The sequence below is a fragment of the Larus michahellis genome, chromosome 6 (assembly GCF_964199755.1).
Source record: "Larus michahellis chromosome 6, bLarMic1.1, whole genome shotgun sequence".
In the NCBI taxonomy this organism is placed as follows: domain Eukaryota; kingdom Metazoa; phylum Chordata; class Aves; order Charadriiformes; family Laridae; genus Larus; species Larus michahellis.
Window position 1 is genome coordinate 30850698 of NC_133901.1, and position 18202 is coordinate 30868899.

The 18202-nt window shown below is 64.3% G+C and overlaps 3 protein-coding genes across 8 annotated transcripts; all 3 read left to right on the forward strand.

Moving 5' to 3' along the window:
• Positions 1-336: 336 nt before the first annotated feature.
• Positions 337-7481, forward strand: PRSS56 (serine protease 56). The gene is made up of 17 exons (XM_074590633.1): positions 337-523; positions 1323-1484; positions 2107-2304; positions 2855-2908; positions 3259-3448; positions 3543-3651; positions 3736-3895; positions 4042-4184; positions 4320-4479; positions 4601-4789; positions 4897-5058; positions 5206-5269; positions 5528-5690; positions 6081-6228; positions 6348-6425; positions 6727-6833; positions 6961-7481. Exons 1-17 carry the CDS (start codon positions 379-381, stop codon positions 7132-7134), a joined length of 2406 nt encoding a protein of 801 aa, XP_074446734.1. The 5' UTR covers positions 337-378; the 3' UTR covers positions 7135-7481.
• A 339-nt stretch (positions 7482-7820) lies between these two features.
• CHRND (cholinergic receptor nicotinic delta subunit) lies at positions 7821-12149 on the forward strand. Of its 6 annotated transcripts, none has more exons than XM_074590634.1 (12): positions 7821-8047; positions 8730-8875; positions 9064-9108; positions 9210-9319; positions 9435-9590; positions 9825-9940; positions 10168-10368; positions 10711-10822; positions 10945-11059; positions 11276-11477; positions 11583-11701; positions 11790-12149. In XM_074590634.1, exons 1-12 carry the CDS (start codon positions 7996-7998, stop codon positions 11970-11972), a joined length of 1557 nt encoding a protein of 518 aa, XP_074446735.1. In that variant the 5' UTR covers positions 7821-7995; the 3' UTR covers positions 11973-12149. The 6 variants fall into 6 exon arrangements, with proteins under 6 accessions (XP_074446735.1, XP_074446740.1, XP_074446736.1 ...); XM_074590639.1 differs by having other exon boundaries at positions 7913-8047; positions 8780-8875; positions 11790-12061; XM_074590635.1 differs by having other exon boundaries at positions 7918-8047; positions 8687-8875; positions 11790-12061.
• An 847-nt stretch (positions 12150-12996) lies between these two features.
• Positions 12997-17821, forward strand: CHRNG (cholinergic receptor nicotinic gamma subunit). Its single transcript, XM_074590984.1, has 12 exons — positions 12997-13151; positions 13571-13710; positions 13830-13874; positions 14085-14194; positions 14291-14446; positions 14713-14810; positions 15617-15820; positions 16072-16186; positions 16451-16565; positions 16882-17086; positions 17189-17322; positions 17405-17821. Exons 1-12 carry the CDS (start codon positions 13109-13111, stop codon positions 17570-17572), a joined length of 1533 nt encoding a protein of 510 aa, XP_074447085.1. The 5' UTR covers positions 12997-13108; the 3' UTR covers positions 17573-17821.
• Positions 17822-18202: the final 381 nt, after the last annotated feature.

Sequence of the window (18202 nt, forward strand, 5' to 3'; positions counted from 1 at the left end):
GCGTTCCCACCCGCCCGCTGTCCCCCCCCCGCCCTCGCCCCCCGCCCGGGGCCCGCAGGAGGGAGGGTGGCGCGGCCGGGGCTTGGCGTGAAAATGATCAAGGGCCGCGGGCAGCGCCGGAGCGCAGCGCCCGTCTGATGCTGCCCGCCCGGAGGCCCCGTCGAACAAAGGCGGCATTGAAGCCCCGGCTGCGCCCCCCCCGCCGCCCCCCGCCCCGAGCTGGCATCTTGGCGCGACATTAATGAACTCGCCTGTTTGTGCTCCCCCGGCCCCTCTCTCCTCCCACCGCCCGGGGGGCACCGTATATATCCATCCCTCCTCGCCCGCCTCGGGCATTTCGGGGGCTCCCCCCTCCTGCCCCCCTTTGCCCGCCCGGGGATGGAGCGAAGAGGAAAGAGGATGCGGGGCGCTCTCCTCGGGGTCCACCTGGTCCCCCCGGCGCTGCTGCTGATGCTGCTGCAGCTGGCGGGGGGAGCCCCCCTGGGCCAGGGGCTGTACCCCATGCCGGCCAGCGTCTTGCAAGGTCAGTGGGGCACGGGGACAGGGTCATCTTTGCGGGAGGGTTTGGCTGCGGACGGGGCGGCTGTAGGAGCCAGGACTCCTAGATTCACTCTCAGGAAGTGGGGAAGGGCAAACAGGATGCCTGGGTCCCTGGCAAAGCCCTCCAGCCCCTGGGGCATGCCCACGCTGCCTGGACTGGCTGGCAAGCGCTGCCCATGGCACCTGGGGACACCAGGGTTTCAGGGAGTGGTGTGTTCATGCCCCACAGCCGCCAGTTCTCCCTCCTGCCTCAGTACCTGTGCCAGCCCCGGGGGACCCTCTGCCCTGGCATGGCCAGCAGGAGGGTGGCTGTGGGTGGGGACAGGTGGGGACAGGTACGGGCACACATGGGGATGCACACGCAGGTCATGCACAGGACTGCACACACATGGGCACATGCAGGGACATGCAGACACGGGCACACAAGTGTGCGCCCACGGTGCAGGCACAGGTGTGCACCGAGGTACACGCACACAGACACACATGGGGACACCCGCGGGGGCTCACACCCCGCTGCATGCCCACGTGTGTGCTCACAGGGTCTCCTCATACAACGGGCACACACAGACCCGGGCAAACACCCTGTACCCATGTGCCAACCCCATCAGGGAGGTGACACTTATGCCTGTCACCCTAGGCAATGCTAACAGGCCATGCCAAGCCTCATACCCACTATGGCCATATCGGGGCACAGGCACAGGCGGGCTGGGGGCACCCTGTGGTCACGGTGGGGTTAGTGGTGGGGGCACCGGGGGTCTGAGCACCCTGCATGTGCCCGGCAGCGCTATCGAGCCGGGGGACGCTGGTGCTGGAGGCGGCACTGAGGAGCGCGCTGCTGGCACTGGAGCGGGCGCTGGCCGAGCAGCAGCGGCAGCAGGGCGCCTGCGGGCTCTGTGCCCCCTGCCTCTTCCCGCCCTGCGCCAACCTCACCCGCCGCTGCCCACGTGAGTCATGGTCCCATGGCCCCCACTGCCCCATCCCCGGGAGACCATACCCAAACAGACCCATCCAAGTACTGCGTGGGGTCCCTACCCAAATGCTGCCACGGGTCCCTATCCAAATACCACCCCATGCCCAGGAGATCCTACCCAAACATAGATCCATGCCCGGAAACACTTCCCAAATATTTCTTTGGGTCCCTACCAACCTCATCCCCTAGAAACCCTACCAAAATGACACCCCAAGACCCTACCCAAACAGCGCCTTTATAGGCTTCACCCTATAGGCTTTACCAAAACAGCGCCCAGCCTCAAACATATCCCCAACTGCTAGACACCCTACCCAAACACCACTCAGAGACACTAACCAGGCAGTTTCCCACCTTCTCTAGATCCTACCCAAAAGTCACCTGGACCCTACCTAAAACATTGCCTAATCCCTTGTCTCCTTCTCAGAGATCTCCCCAAAAACATATCCCAGCACCCAGGACAACCTACCAAAATATGCCAACACCACAGCCCCATCACGCCCCTTTCCCACCCACCCCAAAGCAGATCCCAGGGTGGCCTGGGCGGAGGTGGGCAGGGAGGACATGGGGATGCCCACAGCCCTTTGCTATCCTTGCAGCGCCAGCCGTGCCCCCCGCCATGCCACCCAGTTGCCAGGCCCTGCTGGATGCCCAGGCGCTGCCCGAACTGGCCCAGCGCAACTGGGCACTGAGCCAGGCCTGTGCCCCCTACCAGCGCCTGTGTCCACCCGAGGGGGCCCAGCACACCTGTGCCCCGCTCAGCGCCCGGCTCTGCCGCCACCGCCTCCAGGAGTGCCGTGAGTGGGCACCCACATCGCCCCTGGCTCCTCCTGGAGAGGGGAGACCCTACAATAACAAATGGGGCATCCCCAAGGGACGCCTGGGATTGCCAGGAGGGGATATGGGGCACTGGGGGTGACAGGGGGTGCTGGGTGAGGAGACCGGGGAGGTGGGGGTACAGTAGGGTGATGGGGGATCTCTGTTGGGATGGGGAGATGGAGGGGCATGGAGGGATCTGGGGTGAGATGCGGAGATTTGAGGGATAGAGGCACTGGGACGGATGGAGCAAGTTGGGGTGGACAGGGCGTTGAGGGGTGATGGAGAACCTGGGGTGGAAGAGGGGAGTGTGGGGGAACAGGGCGAGGGGGGTGACAGAGAGACTGGGATCACTGAGGCACTGGGTTGACAAGGACACCGAGGGGGGGATGGGGGTGCTTGTTCAGGATGATGGGGATCTGGGGGACACTGAGAGGAGCCAGCAAGAATTGGGGACAGCAGGGACATGGTGGTGGTATCGGGAGGGTCGGGGGGGTGGGAGTGACATGCCATGACAACCTGTCCCTGTAGGGATGGAAGCTGCAGCCCTGGGCCCCAATGCACCAGCAGAGGCGGCAATGCCAGGTGAGCCAGGGTGGCCCCGCGGTGCCCACACCACCCCACCCCCTCAAGCCGGCAGGCGCCCCCAGCCCCCCGGCTGCCTGCTGGGCCGGGGGGCAGAGGTTAGCGTCGGCAGCTGCCGGGCTGCGGGGTGCCCCCGGCCCGCCGCCCGCTCGCCTCCGTGAGCACGATGAGGCTTGACAGCGCGCCTGGCGCGGCCTGACCCTGTCCTCGGGGGTCGCCCACCACCCCCTCTGCCTGCCATGGCCATCCCAGCACCGCTGTGCCCAGCCACCCCGTGCCTGCCTGGGAGAGGGGGCATCCCAGGAGCGGGGCTGTGGGACCGCCCCTCTCACCCCGGCTTTGTCCCCCAGGGAGCTGCGGACATCGTGGGGGCCCCCAAGCCAACACCACGGCCCCCCGAGGACGGATCATGGGTGGCAGCGCGGCCCCGCGGGGGGCCTGGCCCTGGCTGGTGTCGGTGCGGCTCCACGGGGAGCTGATGTGCGGAGGGGTGCTGGTGGGGCGCTCCTGGGTCCTCACTGCGGCGCACTGCTTCGCCGGGTATGGTGGGGGGGCACGGCAGTGTAGGGATGCTGCCCCTGCAGAGGGAGGGCAGCCTTACACCCCCCTAACTCGCTGCCCCCCATCCTGCCAGGAACCGGAATGAGCTGGCGTGGACGGTGGTGGTGGGCGACCATGAGCTGGGCAAGCTGGATGCGGGCGAGAGGGCAGTGCCCGTCCGGCGCATCCTGCCTCACCCCAAGGTCGGTGGAGATGGGCACCCCCTCAACCTCCCTGTGCACGCCCCAGACTCCACCCCCCGCCCCAACAGCCCTGTCTCCTTCCAGTTTAACCCCAAGACGTTTCACGGGGACCTGGCACTGCTGGAGCTGGCGGCACCACTGGCCCCCTCGCCTACCATCAGCCCTGTCTGCCTGCCCAGTAGCCCTGTGGAGCCAAGCCCGGGCACTGCCTGCTACATCGCGGGCTGGGGGTCCCTCTATGAAGGTAGGTGCCACCCTGACACCCATGGGGGTCTACGGAGCATCCCCCTCGGTGCCCAGTGCCGATGCACCAAGCCAGGGCAGGGGGATGCAGAAGAGAGGGGGGTCCCTGGGCATGGGGCACCCTGTAACGGGTGTCTTGCCTGGCAGAGGGGCCGGCAGCCGACGTGGTGATGGAGGCGCGAGTGCCCCTGCTCAGCCAGGAGACATGCCGGGGTGCCCTGGGCAGGGATCTGCTCACCAGCGCCATGTTCTGTGCCGGGTACTTGTCTGGGGGCATCGACTCCTGCCAGGTAATGCCCAGGGCTGGGGTCTGCTAGACCCAAAACTCAAAAAATCTCTCATGGCACGTGGTGCTGGGCATGCACTGCAGCCCGGCAGCGCTGTCAGGGTCCCACCTCCAACCGACACATAGGCATCCCCCCCAGGGTGACTCGGGGGGCCCGCTGGCATGCCAAGACCCCTCCTCGCACCACTTCATCCTCTACGGCATCACCTCGTGGGGTGATGGCTGCGGTGAGCGGGGCAAACCGGGCGTCTACACCCGTGTCGCTGCCTTCGTGGACTGGCTCAGCCTCCAGATGGACCGTGAGTGCCACCGGCTGTGCCAGGGGGAAACAGGGCCGGCCGTGGGTGCTTGGGATGCTGCAGGGATGTATCGCCCCAGGGAAGGGCTCAGCACCTCATGGCAGCCCCGGTGCCCTTGCAGCCGCCCCTGGCAGCCGGGAACCGAGCTGCTTCGACCTGCTGGCACTAGCCCAGCTGCCCCCCGAGCAGCAGCCGCCCGAGCGCGCCCGCCTCTGTGCCTTCTACGCCAGGTCCTGCCGGGACCCCCAGGGCCGGGCCACCTGTGCCCGCCTGGCCGAGGAGACCTGCCGCGCCAGGACAAGGCGATGCGGTGAGCCAGGGGGTCGTGTTGGGGTGGGGGCGCAGGGAGGGACCCCATTTCTGGTGGCGTGGGTCTGGTGCGGTGCCGGGGCTATGGCTCTCCCCCTGCACCTGCAGAGCTGCACTCCTACGCCCAGACCTTGGTGGATCTCCTGCGCCGGGCTGGGGACTTCATCCGAAACCAGTTCGACTTCTCCTTCCTCACCCGCACCCTGCCCCAGCTCCTGGGCAAGATCTACGGGCACCTCTTCTCCCACCGCATCCGCAGGGATGCCCCAGGTACCTTCCTGGCTGTGCCACCCCATGCCTGCTTGGGGCCCCATCAGTGTCCCCCATGCTGGTGGCTGGGTAACCAGCAGCCTGCCCTGGCACCCCCATGGGGCTCCCCTACCCCTCGTCCTTCCTGTTCCCTTCTCGTCCCCACAGGCCTGGCTGTGGCAGGGGGGCAGCCCAGCCCCACAGCAGAGGGACCCTGGAGACCCCCAACCAGGTAAGGCATGGTGGGCCACAGGGCGACTAAAGGGTTTGGTGGCAAGATACTTGTGGGCACTGACATGGCTTTTTGGGGACAGCATTGGGATCCTACTCTTCCTGCAGCCAGGGCACACCCAGAGGGAGGTGGACACGGACCCCCAGGGTGCCCAGGGCCACCCAGATCCCACCAGGGCTGCGCAGGGCAGGGGGTGGCACTGCCCAGGGGATGGGTGCCACGGGGCGCCTGCCTGAGCTCACCCTGCTGTGCTTCCAGGCGGGGGGCCGGGTGGCCACCCCCCTTTGCAGGGATCTTCGGGACCGTGGGACCCCGGCTGCAGGACTGGGTGGAGGCGCTGAGGGCCATGGCGGGGGGCAGCCCCCTGGCACCCACCCTGGACAGGGGGCAGCTCTCCGGGGAGACGTGGCTCTTCTTGCAGGTATTTGGGGAGGAACGGGCTGGGGAGAGCCCCTGCTCCTCTGGTGATAGTGCCACCAGGGATGAAAGCCCAGCAGTCCTCCTGTGTCCCCTCGTGACATCCCTTGGGCCCATTGTCCCCTGTGCAGCCACAGAGGTCTCTCTGCATCTCCCACTCTGCTACCACAGAAGGGGCATCTCCCCCTGCCCAGCTGAAACCAGTGCTCCCAGTCCAACCAGTGCAGTGCCAGCCACGGGTTGACCCCACAGCTTAGGATCTGACCCAACACAGCCATAAAGTTGTTGCATGTCCCAGTGCCCCATCCGACACCAGCTGTGCCCTGTGCTCTGCCACTGCGCATGGGTGCCCCATGGGTGCCCCACTGCTTACCCTGTCCCCGCTTCCCTTCAGCAGGGTGAGGAGCTGGTGGAGGAGCTGGTGGGACAAGGACGAGCCTTCCTTGCCCAGCTGCGGGCAGAGCTGGACCTTGGCACTCCTCTTGAAGACACGGAGCCACGATGGGCACCTGCAGAGCTGGCGGGGACACCTGCAACAAGCTGTGAGCCCTGGGAGCCTGGGGGGACTGGGGCCGGTGGGCCAGTGGGATGTCCATCCATGCCCAGGCAGTGCCCATTGGCCATGTCCCCACCAAGGTTTTCAAACCTCTCCCCTTGGCAGGGTCCGCACCGAGGCAGAAACGCGAGCTGGTGCCCACGGAGCTGCCAGGGGTGGAGGAGGAGGCAGGCGCAGGCAGAGGTAAGCACCCCACAGCCCCTGGCCACTGCAGGATGCCACCTGCCACCATGGGGACATTGGCAAGCCTGGCCTCGGCTTCGCACCCCTGTCCCAGGGCTGGCTGTCGCATGTCAGTGGGACAGCCCTCGGCCATACCCCCCTCCACAGTGACCCTCTGCCCCTGCTCCTCAGCGTCCCCAGAGCATGGGTGCTCCTCCCCGGGGTGGGCAGCAGCACGGTGCCCCTGTGACCTGTCCCAGTCCTCAGCATACCCCTGACGTCCCCCCCTCCATCTCTCTCCTGCCCGTCCCCGGGGCTGCAGCCTGCCCCGGCCTCAATGAGTCGGTGGTGCGGGTGGGTGCGGTGCGGGAGCTGTACGCCTGGGTGCTGCGGGTGCCCGAGACAGACCTGGCCATGACCTTCCAGGAGGTGAGTGTCCCGTCCAGCTGCTCCGAGACCCCTGCCCCAGCAGCCAGGTGGTGCCACCCCCAGACCATCACCATCCCGCCATGCCCCTGACCTCCCTGGGTCTCACGGTGTTGTCATCTCCCCACAGATCCTGGTGGACTTGAGCTCCAAAAACAGCAAGGGGCTGTACCGGGCGCAGGTGCGGGCCACGGTGGGGGGCCGCCCCACGGCCTTTGCTGGCCTCGTGGGGCTGGAGAGCGACTCGCTGGCCCGCAGCATGCCCGGCCTTGTCGCTCTGGCGCTCGAGACACTGAAAACCTAGTGGCGCCTGCGGTGCCCTGGGGCGCCATGCCAGCATGGGGATGGGGCGCTGGGGCAGGGGTCTCTCATGTACTTCAAACACAGCCCCCTCCCCAGCTCAGGCTCTTCCACCCTTTTGTCCCCCATCATGCCTCGGCTTCCCTCATCCCTCCAGCACTGCCCGACCCTCCCAGGGCAATGGGGTGCTGGGGAGCACCTGGACTATCTCAGACTGTGATTACAGCCCTCCTCTCCCCCCGGGCCCCAACCTTGGCAAGCCTGCCCCATTTCCCCCAGAGGCTCTTATTTATTTGTACAGAGAAAGGTTTATTTTTCAATAAAGAAGGGCTCTATTTTCCAGTTGCTGGCAAGTGTGAAGCAAGTGCTGTGCCACGCAGTGTCAGCAAGGCGGGCACCAGCGGGGGGACTTTTCATGGGGGATATGACATCCCATTGCATCCCCCTTCCCATTCCCCTGTCCCCCAAAGCAACGCCCCCACCCTCGGTTCCTGCCCCTGGGCATCGGTGGGTACCAACCTCTCCTGCTCAGGGGGAGCCTGCCGCCCCCGAGCAGCGTGGCGTGGGGAAGGGACTGCTCCTCCCAGTGCCCGGCAATGCCCATGCTGGGGTGCCCGGACGCAGGGTGATGGGCTGACACCCGTGGGGCCGGCAAGGCCAGTTGTGCCTGCCCATCTCCCCTTCTCCGGGCGTGGGGGGTGCCGGAAGAGAGGGGTGGGAGCGGGTGTCCAGCGCCGGCACCCTTCCCCCTCAGCACCTGGCACCATCCATCTCCCGCTCCGGCCGACAGCCGGACATCCGCTGGGCCAGGCCAGGCGGGGAGGTGGCCAGGGCCTGGCACTGTGCGAGGCACCGTCGGCACCGAATGGGGGACCTGCCAGGGTGGCTGGCCCTGCTCGGGGCGCTGCTGCTGTCGGGTGAGCGGGGACCCGGGGTCTTGGGCACGGGGTTGCTCCGTTGCTGGGGGGGGGTTCTGGATCCTCTCAATGGGGTTGGTGGGGTGGCAGGGTCCAAGCTGGTCACAAGTGTCCCCAGGGCTGCATTTTGGGTATCGCCTGGCAGAGTCCTATCACTGAGCATCCCCCGCGCTTCTGTCCTGGCTGTGCCACCCAGAGCCGTGTCCTTGCCTGGGCCGGCTGTGCGTCTGTCTGTGCACAGTGTTGCTGTGTCTGTGTGTCCCTCTGTGTGCCTGTCTGCGTCCACAGTGACGCCACATCTATGGCCACGTGTCCCTGCATACACTGGGTCCATGTGTGCCTCTGTGTGTGCATTCACCTACGTGCACAGTGCCATCGCGTCTCTATCCAAGTGTCTCATGTCTGCGTGTCCGTGTGTGTGCTGGGTCTGTATCTGTGTGTCCCTCTGTGTCCATGCCCATATCCTTGTCCCATACCCGCGTGTGCTCACGTACCTACACATGTGTGTCATTGCTGCACGTCCCATGTCCGTGCCCCTGTGCAGCACAGACATGCAGTGTCCTGGCCTCCTCCTGTCTCCTTCATCCTTACGTCACCCTGTCCTCACCAAACATCCCTGTGGGGTGTCACTGGGCCCAGTAACCCCCTTAGCCCCCTGGTTTGCCTGACCCCACACCCCCAGGTGGGCTCTGCATGAACCAGGAGGAGCGGCTCATCCACCACCTCTTCGAGGAGAAGGGTTACAACAAGGAGGTGCGCCCCGTTGTCTCCATCGATGAGGTTGTGGACGTCTACCTGGCCCTCACCCTCTCCAACCTCATCTCGCTGGTGAGCCCCAGCAGGGAGTGCCTACCGTGGGGTGAGCTCCAGCCATGCCTCACCCCCAGGGCTGGCTCGGTGGGGGGGAGCCCTGGGGCCACTGCCCCAAACTGGTGAGGGCTGGGGATCACAGGCTGTGGAGGGGAAGGCAGCTGGGCATGGCCCTGGCATCTCACTGTCCCACACTGTCATTGCAGAAAGAGGTGGATGAGACGCTTACCACCAACGTATGGCTTGAACACGTGAGTAGAGACAGGCGTCATGGCATCAGTTGTGCCCCGAGGCACGGTCAATGGGGTGGGCCAGCATGGTGAGGGGGTGACCTAGGGATTCCCCCTTCCAGGGCTGGACTGATTACCGCCTGCAGTGGAACAAGTCTGAGTTTGGGGACATCGAGGTGCTCCGCCTGCCGCCGGACATGCTGTGGCTGCCTGAGATAGTCCTGGAGAACAAGTGAGCCGTGACTCAGTTTCCCCCCCTATATCACCCGAGCTGTACCCAGTGCATGCCCGGGGCTTCCCCTGCCCCGCACCAGCCCTGCCATCACCTTGGTTCTCACCCGGTGCAGCAACGATGGGCTCTTCGAGATCGCCTACTACTGCAACGTCCTCATCTACAACACGGGCTCCGTCTACTGGCTGCCACCCGCCATCTTCCGCAGCACCTGTCCCATCAATGTCAACTTCTTCCCCTTCGACTGGCAGAACTGCACCCTCAAATTCAGGTGCCAGGGGGCAGGCTAGGGCAGGGCAGGGGCGGGTGGCAGGGTGGGCATCCCAGCCCCCTGCGGGGCCTGCTGCTGCCAGCGACTTCACTTGCTGTTGGGGCACAGTAAGGTGGGGTTTGCAGGTGACTTGGTGGCCCGAGTCCATCATGCTGGAGGTCAGGGTGGGTGGATGATGGGTAACAGGCAGCAGGCACAGACACTCACTGCCTGTCCCCACTGGCCACGGAGTAGTTCGCTGGCATACAGTGCCCTGGAGATCAACATGCACTTGAAGACGGATAGTGACCCGGAGACCGGCAAGGATTACCCCGTGGAGTGGATCATCATCGACCCCGAAGGCTTCACGGGTAATGCTTGTGCTCTCTGCTGTGTTCTGTGGCAGCAGGACACCCTGTACGGGGCTCGGGGGCACCCTGACATTGGGGCACCCTGCCATGGAGACACCCTGGTGCCCATCCCACCAGGCTTGGAGCTACCCAGACCCAGGATGGGGAAACCAGGTGCTGGTGGGACTGGTGAGGATGGGCATCGTGGGTGCCTTGCATGCCATGTGCTCTCCCATGTGCCCTGGCAGAGAATGGGGAATGGGAAATCATCCACCGCCCGGCCCGCAAGAACATCCACCCTGAAAACCCCCTTGAGAGCAGCGAGCACCAGGACATCACCTTCTACCTCATCATCAAGCGCAAGCCGCTATTCTATGTCATCAACATCGTCACACCCTGCATTCTCATCGCCTTCATGGCCATCCTTGTATTCTACCTGCCTGCCGACAGTGAGTGGGCCCCACGACACCCACCTTGGGTCTGGGGGTTACCCCATGGAGCACCTCCATGTCCCACACCTGCACCAGGTCCTGGGGTATGAGGACACCCCAATACCCAGCATGGGGACATTCTGGTACTGGGAGACCCTCACGCAAGACACCATCAACCCAGCACGCTGGCATCCTGGCAGGGTCACACTTGGGCAAAGGATAGCCCATGTGGCACCCTGGGGTACCCCCATAATAGAAAACCCTATATGGGGCACTGTATAGTGGGACACGGGGAGGGCAATCCTGGCACTGGGAGGGGGACATGGAGCAGGGTTTTCTCTGAGCTCACCTGCTCTCCAGGTGGTGAGAAGATGACCCTGGTGATCTCGGTGCTCCTGGCCCAGTCCGTCTTTCTTCTGCTCATCTCCCAGCGCCTGCCTGCCACCTCCCACGCCATACCCCTCATTGGCAAGTGAGTCCTGGCCACCGCTGGGTGCAGTGGGGACATCGCAGGGTCCCCAGGGTGCCAGAGGGCAGCTCTGCCTGTGCCCAGCCCCTGTGACAATACCAGCCCCATGTCCATGTCCCCCACAGGTACCTTCTTTTCATCATGCTGTTGGTGACGGCTGTGGTGATGATCTGCGTCGTGGTCCTCAACTTCCATTTCCGCACCCCCAGCACCCATATCATGTCTGACTGGGTCAAAGAGGTGAGTGGGGTGCTGGGCTGAGGTGGGTCACCTGGTGGGTGCAGGAGTGGCATCGTGCCCCACAGAGGGGGGCAAAAAGCACAGCCCCAGCGTTGTATTGGGATGTCCCACCTGCACCACCCCAAGGGATTGCGTGACCAGGTTGAGGGCAGAAGGTGGGGAAAAGGTGTCCCGAAGGGGTGGCCAAGGGACCTGACATCCCCTCCTGTGTCCCAGGTCTTCCTTGAGAGTCTGCCTCGCCTGCTGGGCATGTCGCAGCCGGCCGAGAGCCCGGCCAGCGCCCCGTGCATCCGGCGCTGCAGCTCGGCCGGCTACATCGCCAAGGCAGAGGAGTACTTCAGCGTCAAGTCCCGCAGTGAGCTCATGTTCGAGAAGCAGTCGGAGCGGCATGGGCTGGCCAGCCGCGTCACCCCTGCACGTGAGCCTCGGGCCCTCTGTGGGGACACGGGGAAGGGCAGCGGAGCGGGGGTCTCCAGGGGTGGCAGCCCCTCAGAGCCCATTTCACCACCTTCCTCGCCCCCAGGTCTGGCGCCGCTGGGCACGGACACAGGCGAGGAGCAGCTCTATGAGCACATAAAACCCGTCATTGATGGTGCCAACTTCATCGTCAAGCACATGCGGGAGAAAAACAGCTACAACGAGGTGGGGGCTGTGGACACATGGCGGGGGGCAGAGGGGCTCCCTGTGCCTGCTGTGCCCCCCACTGCCTGGCTCCCGGCTCCTTCCCCAGGAGAAGGACAACTGGAACCGCGTGGCCCGGACCCTGGACCGCCTCTGCCTCTTCCTCATCACCCCCATGCTGGTGGTGGGCACGCTCTGGATCTTCCTCGTGGGCATCTACAACCACCCCCCACCGCTGCCCTTCGCAGGAGACCCCTACGACTACCGGGAGGAGAACAAGCGCTTCACCTAGGGGTGTGTGGGAGTGCCATGTGCCAGCCCCACACTCACCTGACTTGGCTTGGGAAAATAAAGCTGGGTACTTCCCACCGTGGGGCACTGAGCTGGTGGCTGCTCTCAATGTCCCCCCCCGGCACAGTGCCCAACCTGAGCACTGTGTGTGCCTTGGGAAGGGTGATGCCCACCCAGGAAATGGGTGCTGTTGGGTGTCCTGAGCACGGTGGTCCTCAGCTGTGGCTGGAAGGGTGTTTCCCAGAGGGGATGTGGTGGTACCAGCCCTGCTATGCCCACGGGGCTGGGCACTCAGTACAGAATGGGCTGGGGAACGGGATGGATCTCCCCCCAGCATGGCACCATCCCCTGCAGACCCACTGCAGTGGGCAGAGATGCCACTAGTGCCCACATCGCCCACCGTCCCCATCGCCCACCGTCCCCATCGCCCCCCCAGCCAGACCCACAAGTGTCCCCCCTGGCACACCCCATCACGGCTGGGGACCGAGAAGGATATCTCCTTCCCCAGCTCAGCAGCGGAATGACAAGGCTCCGGTTTCAGGGAGCACAGCTGACATCCCCCCCACCGGCAGTGGCCTGGGACAGCTGTCACATCCTCTCTGCTGCGCCAGGAATCTCATTCCCCCCCTCGGCCTCCCTACACAGACCCTGGCAGGATTTGGACTGCCAAGGCGGGCATCACTCCCCAGGCTGACATGGTGGGTCTTGCCTGCTCCTTCCCCACCCTACACCCTGAGGACAGCCATCGCCACGGCGGGGGGAACAGGGCACTCCTGGGGGCGCTTGCAGGAGGCACTCCTTTGCTATGACCCATGGGCGCCTGGGTTTCCACTGCAGGGAGATGCATCCCTCTGTGCGGGACACGGGGAAACCAAGGCACGGAGCTCATTTTGCCCCCAGACCCAATTCCAAGCCCCCTGGCACAAAATGCCGGAGCAGCTTCCCAGCAAACTGGCATCACCCCACTAGCAGGGGGGGCGGGGGTAGGGTGGGTGGTCCCCTGTCCCTCCCTGGCCCCTGTGGCTGTTGGGAACAGCTGACGGTGGCGGGGGACAGCTGTCCTATCCCACCGGGCGCCAGGCCCAGAACATCGCCGCGCAGGCGAACGAGTGGAGCCCCAGCCCCTGCGCCACCGCCATGCGCTGCCACAGCCTCCTCCTTGCCCTCTGCGCCCTGGCAGGTAAGGGCTGTCCGCCCAGGGGGGAGGCCTGGGGGGGCACCCGGTCGTCCCTTGCGTTTTCCCTTGGGGGTTTGTCACCCATGGGTGTACAGTGCCGTGCACCGTCCCACCGGGTTGTCCCCACACTGGCAGCCTGCTGTCCCCGTGGCCTGCCCTGGAGAGGTCCCTGGGGTGAGCAGAGTGGGGGATGTGGGGGGGACATGGGGGGGACGCATAACTCTCGGGCTTGTGTGCTGGGACGCTGATACACACCGTCAGGCACGCACAGCTGCGTGTGCACACCCACAGTAACACACGCGTGGGCATCCCCTCCCCATGCGCACCCCATCCCCCCACCACCTTCACTGGCAAGTCCCTGGGGCATCGGTGGCCCCACCGTCCCCACCCCGGGGTGCCCCCATGGCTCACGCCCTCCCCAGGCGTGAGCTGCAGGAACCAGGAGGAGAAGCTGCTCCAGGACCTCATGACCAACTACAACCGGAACCTGCGCCCAGCCCTGCGCGGGGACCAGATCATCGATGTCACCCTCAAGCTCACCCTCACCAACCTCATCTCCTTGGTGAGATGCCCCCTTCCCCTGGTCCCCACAGTGGGATGGGATTTGCCCCCAGATGTGAGCAGGGGGCAGAGGTGGGCAGGGTGCTAAAACCACCCCCCGCTTCCTTCCTTCCTTGTCAGAACGAACGGGAGGAGACCCTCACCACCAACGTCTGGATCGAGATGGTGAGACCTCTTACATCCACACAGGACCCCCCCTGGGCCACGTTTGGATCTCAGGGTGACACCCCGTGGAGGGTTGGCGCCGTAATCAGCACCCCTTTTTGTGGGTGCCCCCAACTGAGCCCATTTTGGGCGCAGCATGGGACAGGCAGCTCACAAGCTCCCCTGCCTCACGGAGCACTGTGAACCCCCCCTTTGCTCCCCTCCCCCCAGCAATGGTCTGATTATCGCCTGCGGTGGGACCCCGAGAAATACGACAACATCCAGCTGCTGCGGGTGCCCTCCACTATGGTCTGGCTGCCCGACATCGTCCTGGAGAACAAGTAGGTGACGGGGCAATGGGGACATAACGCTGCACAGGGAGTGGCAGCAGCCCCCCAGGCACGGTTTGGGGCTGAGCCCACCCTTTCCCCCCGCAGCATCGACGGGACATTCGAAATCACCCTCTACACCAACGTGCTGGTGTCCCCCGATGGCAGCATCTATTGGCTGCCCCCCGCCATCTACCGCAGCGTCTGCTCCATCCACGTCACCTATTTCCCCTTCGACTGGCAGAACTGCACCATGGTTTTCCAGTGAGCACCAGCTGGGCACACACGGGCACCACGGCCGGGGCCATCCGTTGGGTCCTGCTGGGACACAAGGGATTGACACGGGATGTCTACCTTTGACCCAGGGCAATGAGCCCCAGGGCAGATGAGTGCCACCTACCTGTCCCCTGGCACCTCACTGGTGGCAGGAGGCGCCTTGGCCAAGCCAAGCCCCCCAAAGCAGGGCTGGAGGTGGCCGGCGTGACCTGGTGCATGCCAGCCTGTGCCGCCAACCCCCCGTCTTTCCCCAGGTCCCAGACCTACAGCGCCAACGAAATCAACCTGCTGCTGACGGTGGAGGAAGGCCAGACCGTGGAGTGGATCTCCATCGACCCTGAGGCTTTCACAGGTAACACCGTGGCTGTCCCAGTGGCATGAGAGCGTCCTGCCACGGGGGACACCCAACAGGTCTGGTGCTATGCCAGTGGCTGCCAAAAGCAGGGCTGCGGGGGCTATTAGCAGCTCCCGCCATTACCTGTGCACTTAAGTTATTAGTGGAAGCGGGAGTGTGGGAGAGATTTGTTTTTCTAACCCCCCCAGCTCCCCCAGCTCCAGGCTCTCGCCGCTTGGCAGCCGCTCCCGAAGAGCACTGCTCCTGGGAGCTTGATTGATGCCGGGAACGTAGCTGTCACGGCCAAACGATGACGTTTTCCATCACATTTTAATTGCATATTGAAGGAACAAAATGCTTTTCGGGCAGTGAGATTTATTTTTTCATTACCGGCCCGAGCTGCGATCTTGATTGGGAAAAATCTATCGCTCCCGCAGACGGCGGGGAAAAACAGCACGCCGTCACCCAGCGTCACGCTCGGGTTCCCCCCGTGGCACCCTGGGGACAGGGAGACGGGGGTATCCCATCCCCCCATGTAACACCCTGGGAGCCCCCGAGGAGCTCGAGATGCCTCAAAGCTGCTCAGCTGCCCCCTCCAACAGCTTTTAGGGGTATTTTGCCCAGGCACCTGACACACTCCGCAGTTCTCATCCCCCTCCCCAGCAGCTCTAGCACCTTTGCCCACACCGTGCCCAGCCTGGGTGCCCCATGAGGTCCACACCAAGCACCAGCCTTCCACTTCCTCCCTGCCCCAGGCCAAGGGCCTGGTAGCCCCATTAACCCCAGCAGGGTGGTGGGACTCACGTGGCACCACCACACGGCAGAGAATGGTGAATGGGCCATCAAGCACCGCCCCGCTCGGAAAATCATCAATTCGGAGCACTTCACCCCAGATGACACCCAGTACCAGCAGGTCATCTTCTACCTCATCATCCAGCGCAAGCCGCTCTTCTACATCATCAACATCATCGTGCCCTGTGTCCTCATCTCCGCCATGGCTGTGCTGGTCTACTTTCTGCCTGCCAAAGGTACATGCTGGTGTCATGCCCATGAGGGGCACAGGGATGTGCAAGGTGGGTAGGGACAGGCGAGGAAGGGCTCATTGTCCCTCTGTGCTTGGGGACCATCAGTGCCATGCACTCCTGTGATATTTGAGGGGGGTGGTGGTGAATTTTGAGGTACCTCACAGTTAAAGTCTTGTGGCAGGGCTTGGCCGAAGAAGGGCAATGCCCACACCACCGCCCCGTGCCAACCTCTGCCTTCCCCCCTTCCTTGGCAGCGGGTGGGCAGAAATGCACCGTCTCCATCAACGTCCTCCTGGCCCAGACCGTCTTCCTCTTCCTCATTGCCCAGAAGGTGCCTGAGACCTCCCAAGCTGTGCCTCTCATCGGGAAGTAAGTGATGCACCGGGACAGGGGTGCCAGCCCTGCTGCCACACCATGCCAGCGGGGTCTCTGGGTGCCGTGCAGCAGCCAGTGCCCAGGGACAGGAGCCTGGCCCAGAAATAACCCCCAGGCAGGGCTGGCACAGGGCTATCACACGCCCGTGTCCCGCTGCTGGTCCTCAGTTTCCAGCCCAGGAGAGCAGCAAGAGGGATCTTACATGCCCATAGCCTGTGGTTCAGCAGCCCCATGTGAGGCCCCATGCCCCCTCCCCAGGTACCTGACCTTCCTCATGGTGGTGACAGTGGTGATTGTGGTGAATGCTGTCATCGTCCTCAACGTCTCACTGAGAACACCCAACACTCACTCCATGTCCCAGAGAGTGCGCCAGGTACCCGCCGCTGTCCCCCTACCCCTTACACATGAGGAATGGGGTGGGTATTTGGGGACAGAGGCTATGTCTCTCACACCTGAGTGCAAGTCCTGGCACAAAGAGGGACCTCCAAGATGTCCCTAAGGGACCACAGTGTGCCACCAAACCCCTCCAAACACTGGGGAGCAACGGGTGCCAACACACCCAGCATCCCAGTGGCACAAAAGTATCCCATGGGGATGCTCCAGGAGATGAGAGGGGAATTGATCACACCCACTGGGTGCCCTGGGCAGTGTTTGGGGGGTCAGGTGCCCATGGGTGACGTTGTGCCCAGGTGTGCCTGCATCTCCTGCCCCGCTACCTGGGCATGCACATGCCAGAGGAGACATCGGGGCCACCACGAGCCGCCCGGAGACGCAGCTCCCTGGGGCTCATGGTGAAAGCTGATGAGTACATGCTCTGGAAAGCCCGGACCGAGCTGCTCTTTGAGAAGCAGAAGGAGAGGGATGGGCTGATGAAAACTGTTCTGGAGAAGATCGGTGAGTGTGCCTGGGGGGTTGGCAGCTCCCCACAAGGTTGGGTGATGTGCCAGGCGGCCATGTGCTCACCAGTGTCCACTGTGCCGGCTCCACTGCCCATAGGACGTGGCCTGGATAGTAGCAGTGCCCAGGAGTTCTGCCAGAGCCTGGAGGAAGCGGGGCCCGAGATCCGCGCCTGCGTGGACGCCTGCAACTACATTGCCAATGCCACACGGGAGCAGAACAACTTCAGCAGTGTGAGTTTGAGCCAGGGCGGTGCGGGACCCTCATGGAGGGCAGCGGAGGCAGCCCTCACCCCCCTCCCTGTGCCACTGGCAGGAGAGCGAAGAGTGGATGCTGGTGGGACGGGTGATCGACCGTGTCTGCTTCCTCATCATGGCCTCCCTCTTCGTGTGCGGCACCATCGGCATCTTCCTCATGGCTCACTTCAACCAGGCACCCGCCCTGCCCTTTCCTGGGGACCCCAAGCAGTACCTGCCAGAGTGATGCCCACAGGCAGCTCCCAGCCCTCCTGCCGCCGGAGCCAGGGGCTGGGTGCCCCCCGACCAGCCTGCCCGGCTGAGAACCCTGTGGGCACAGCAGCTCTTGGTGCCAAGCACAGCGCTGGAGGAGGACTGGGGGTGGTGGGGTTTTGCCAGCCCCCAGCAGTGGTGGTGACGGGGAAGGGGGGAAGCACAGGGTGGCTGTGCTTGTGCTGAACATGGAAGTAAAGCCCGCAGCAGTCTCATGAGCATCACTGGTGGCATCATTGCTGCATGCCCACTGATGGGGTTAGCCCTCTCGGACAGGCTGGATGTGTCACCCATGCAGGCTGGCCACAGACCCCTATGCCACACGGTTCTGTCCCAGCACCCCACAAGGACACTGAGAGACAAGACGAGGGAACCGGAACAGAGTCAGTCATCCGATGGGCCGTGCACCAGCACTGGCAGCAAGAGCTACATTACCCCACTGCAAATTCCCACCTTCAAGCCCAGGGCAAATGGGGCCCCTGGCGTCCCTTGCCATGACAATGGTGGCAACGGGGCAGGAATCATGGATACAGCCCCCCATCCTGGGGCAGCGATGGAGCCACAAATGGGATTAGGGGCAGGTAATTTCCCCCTCCGTTTATGC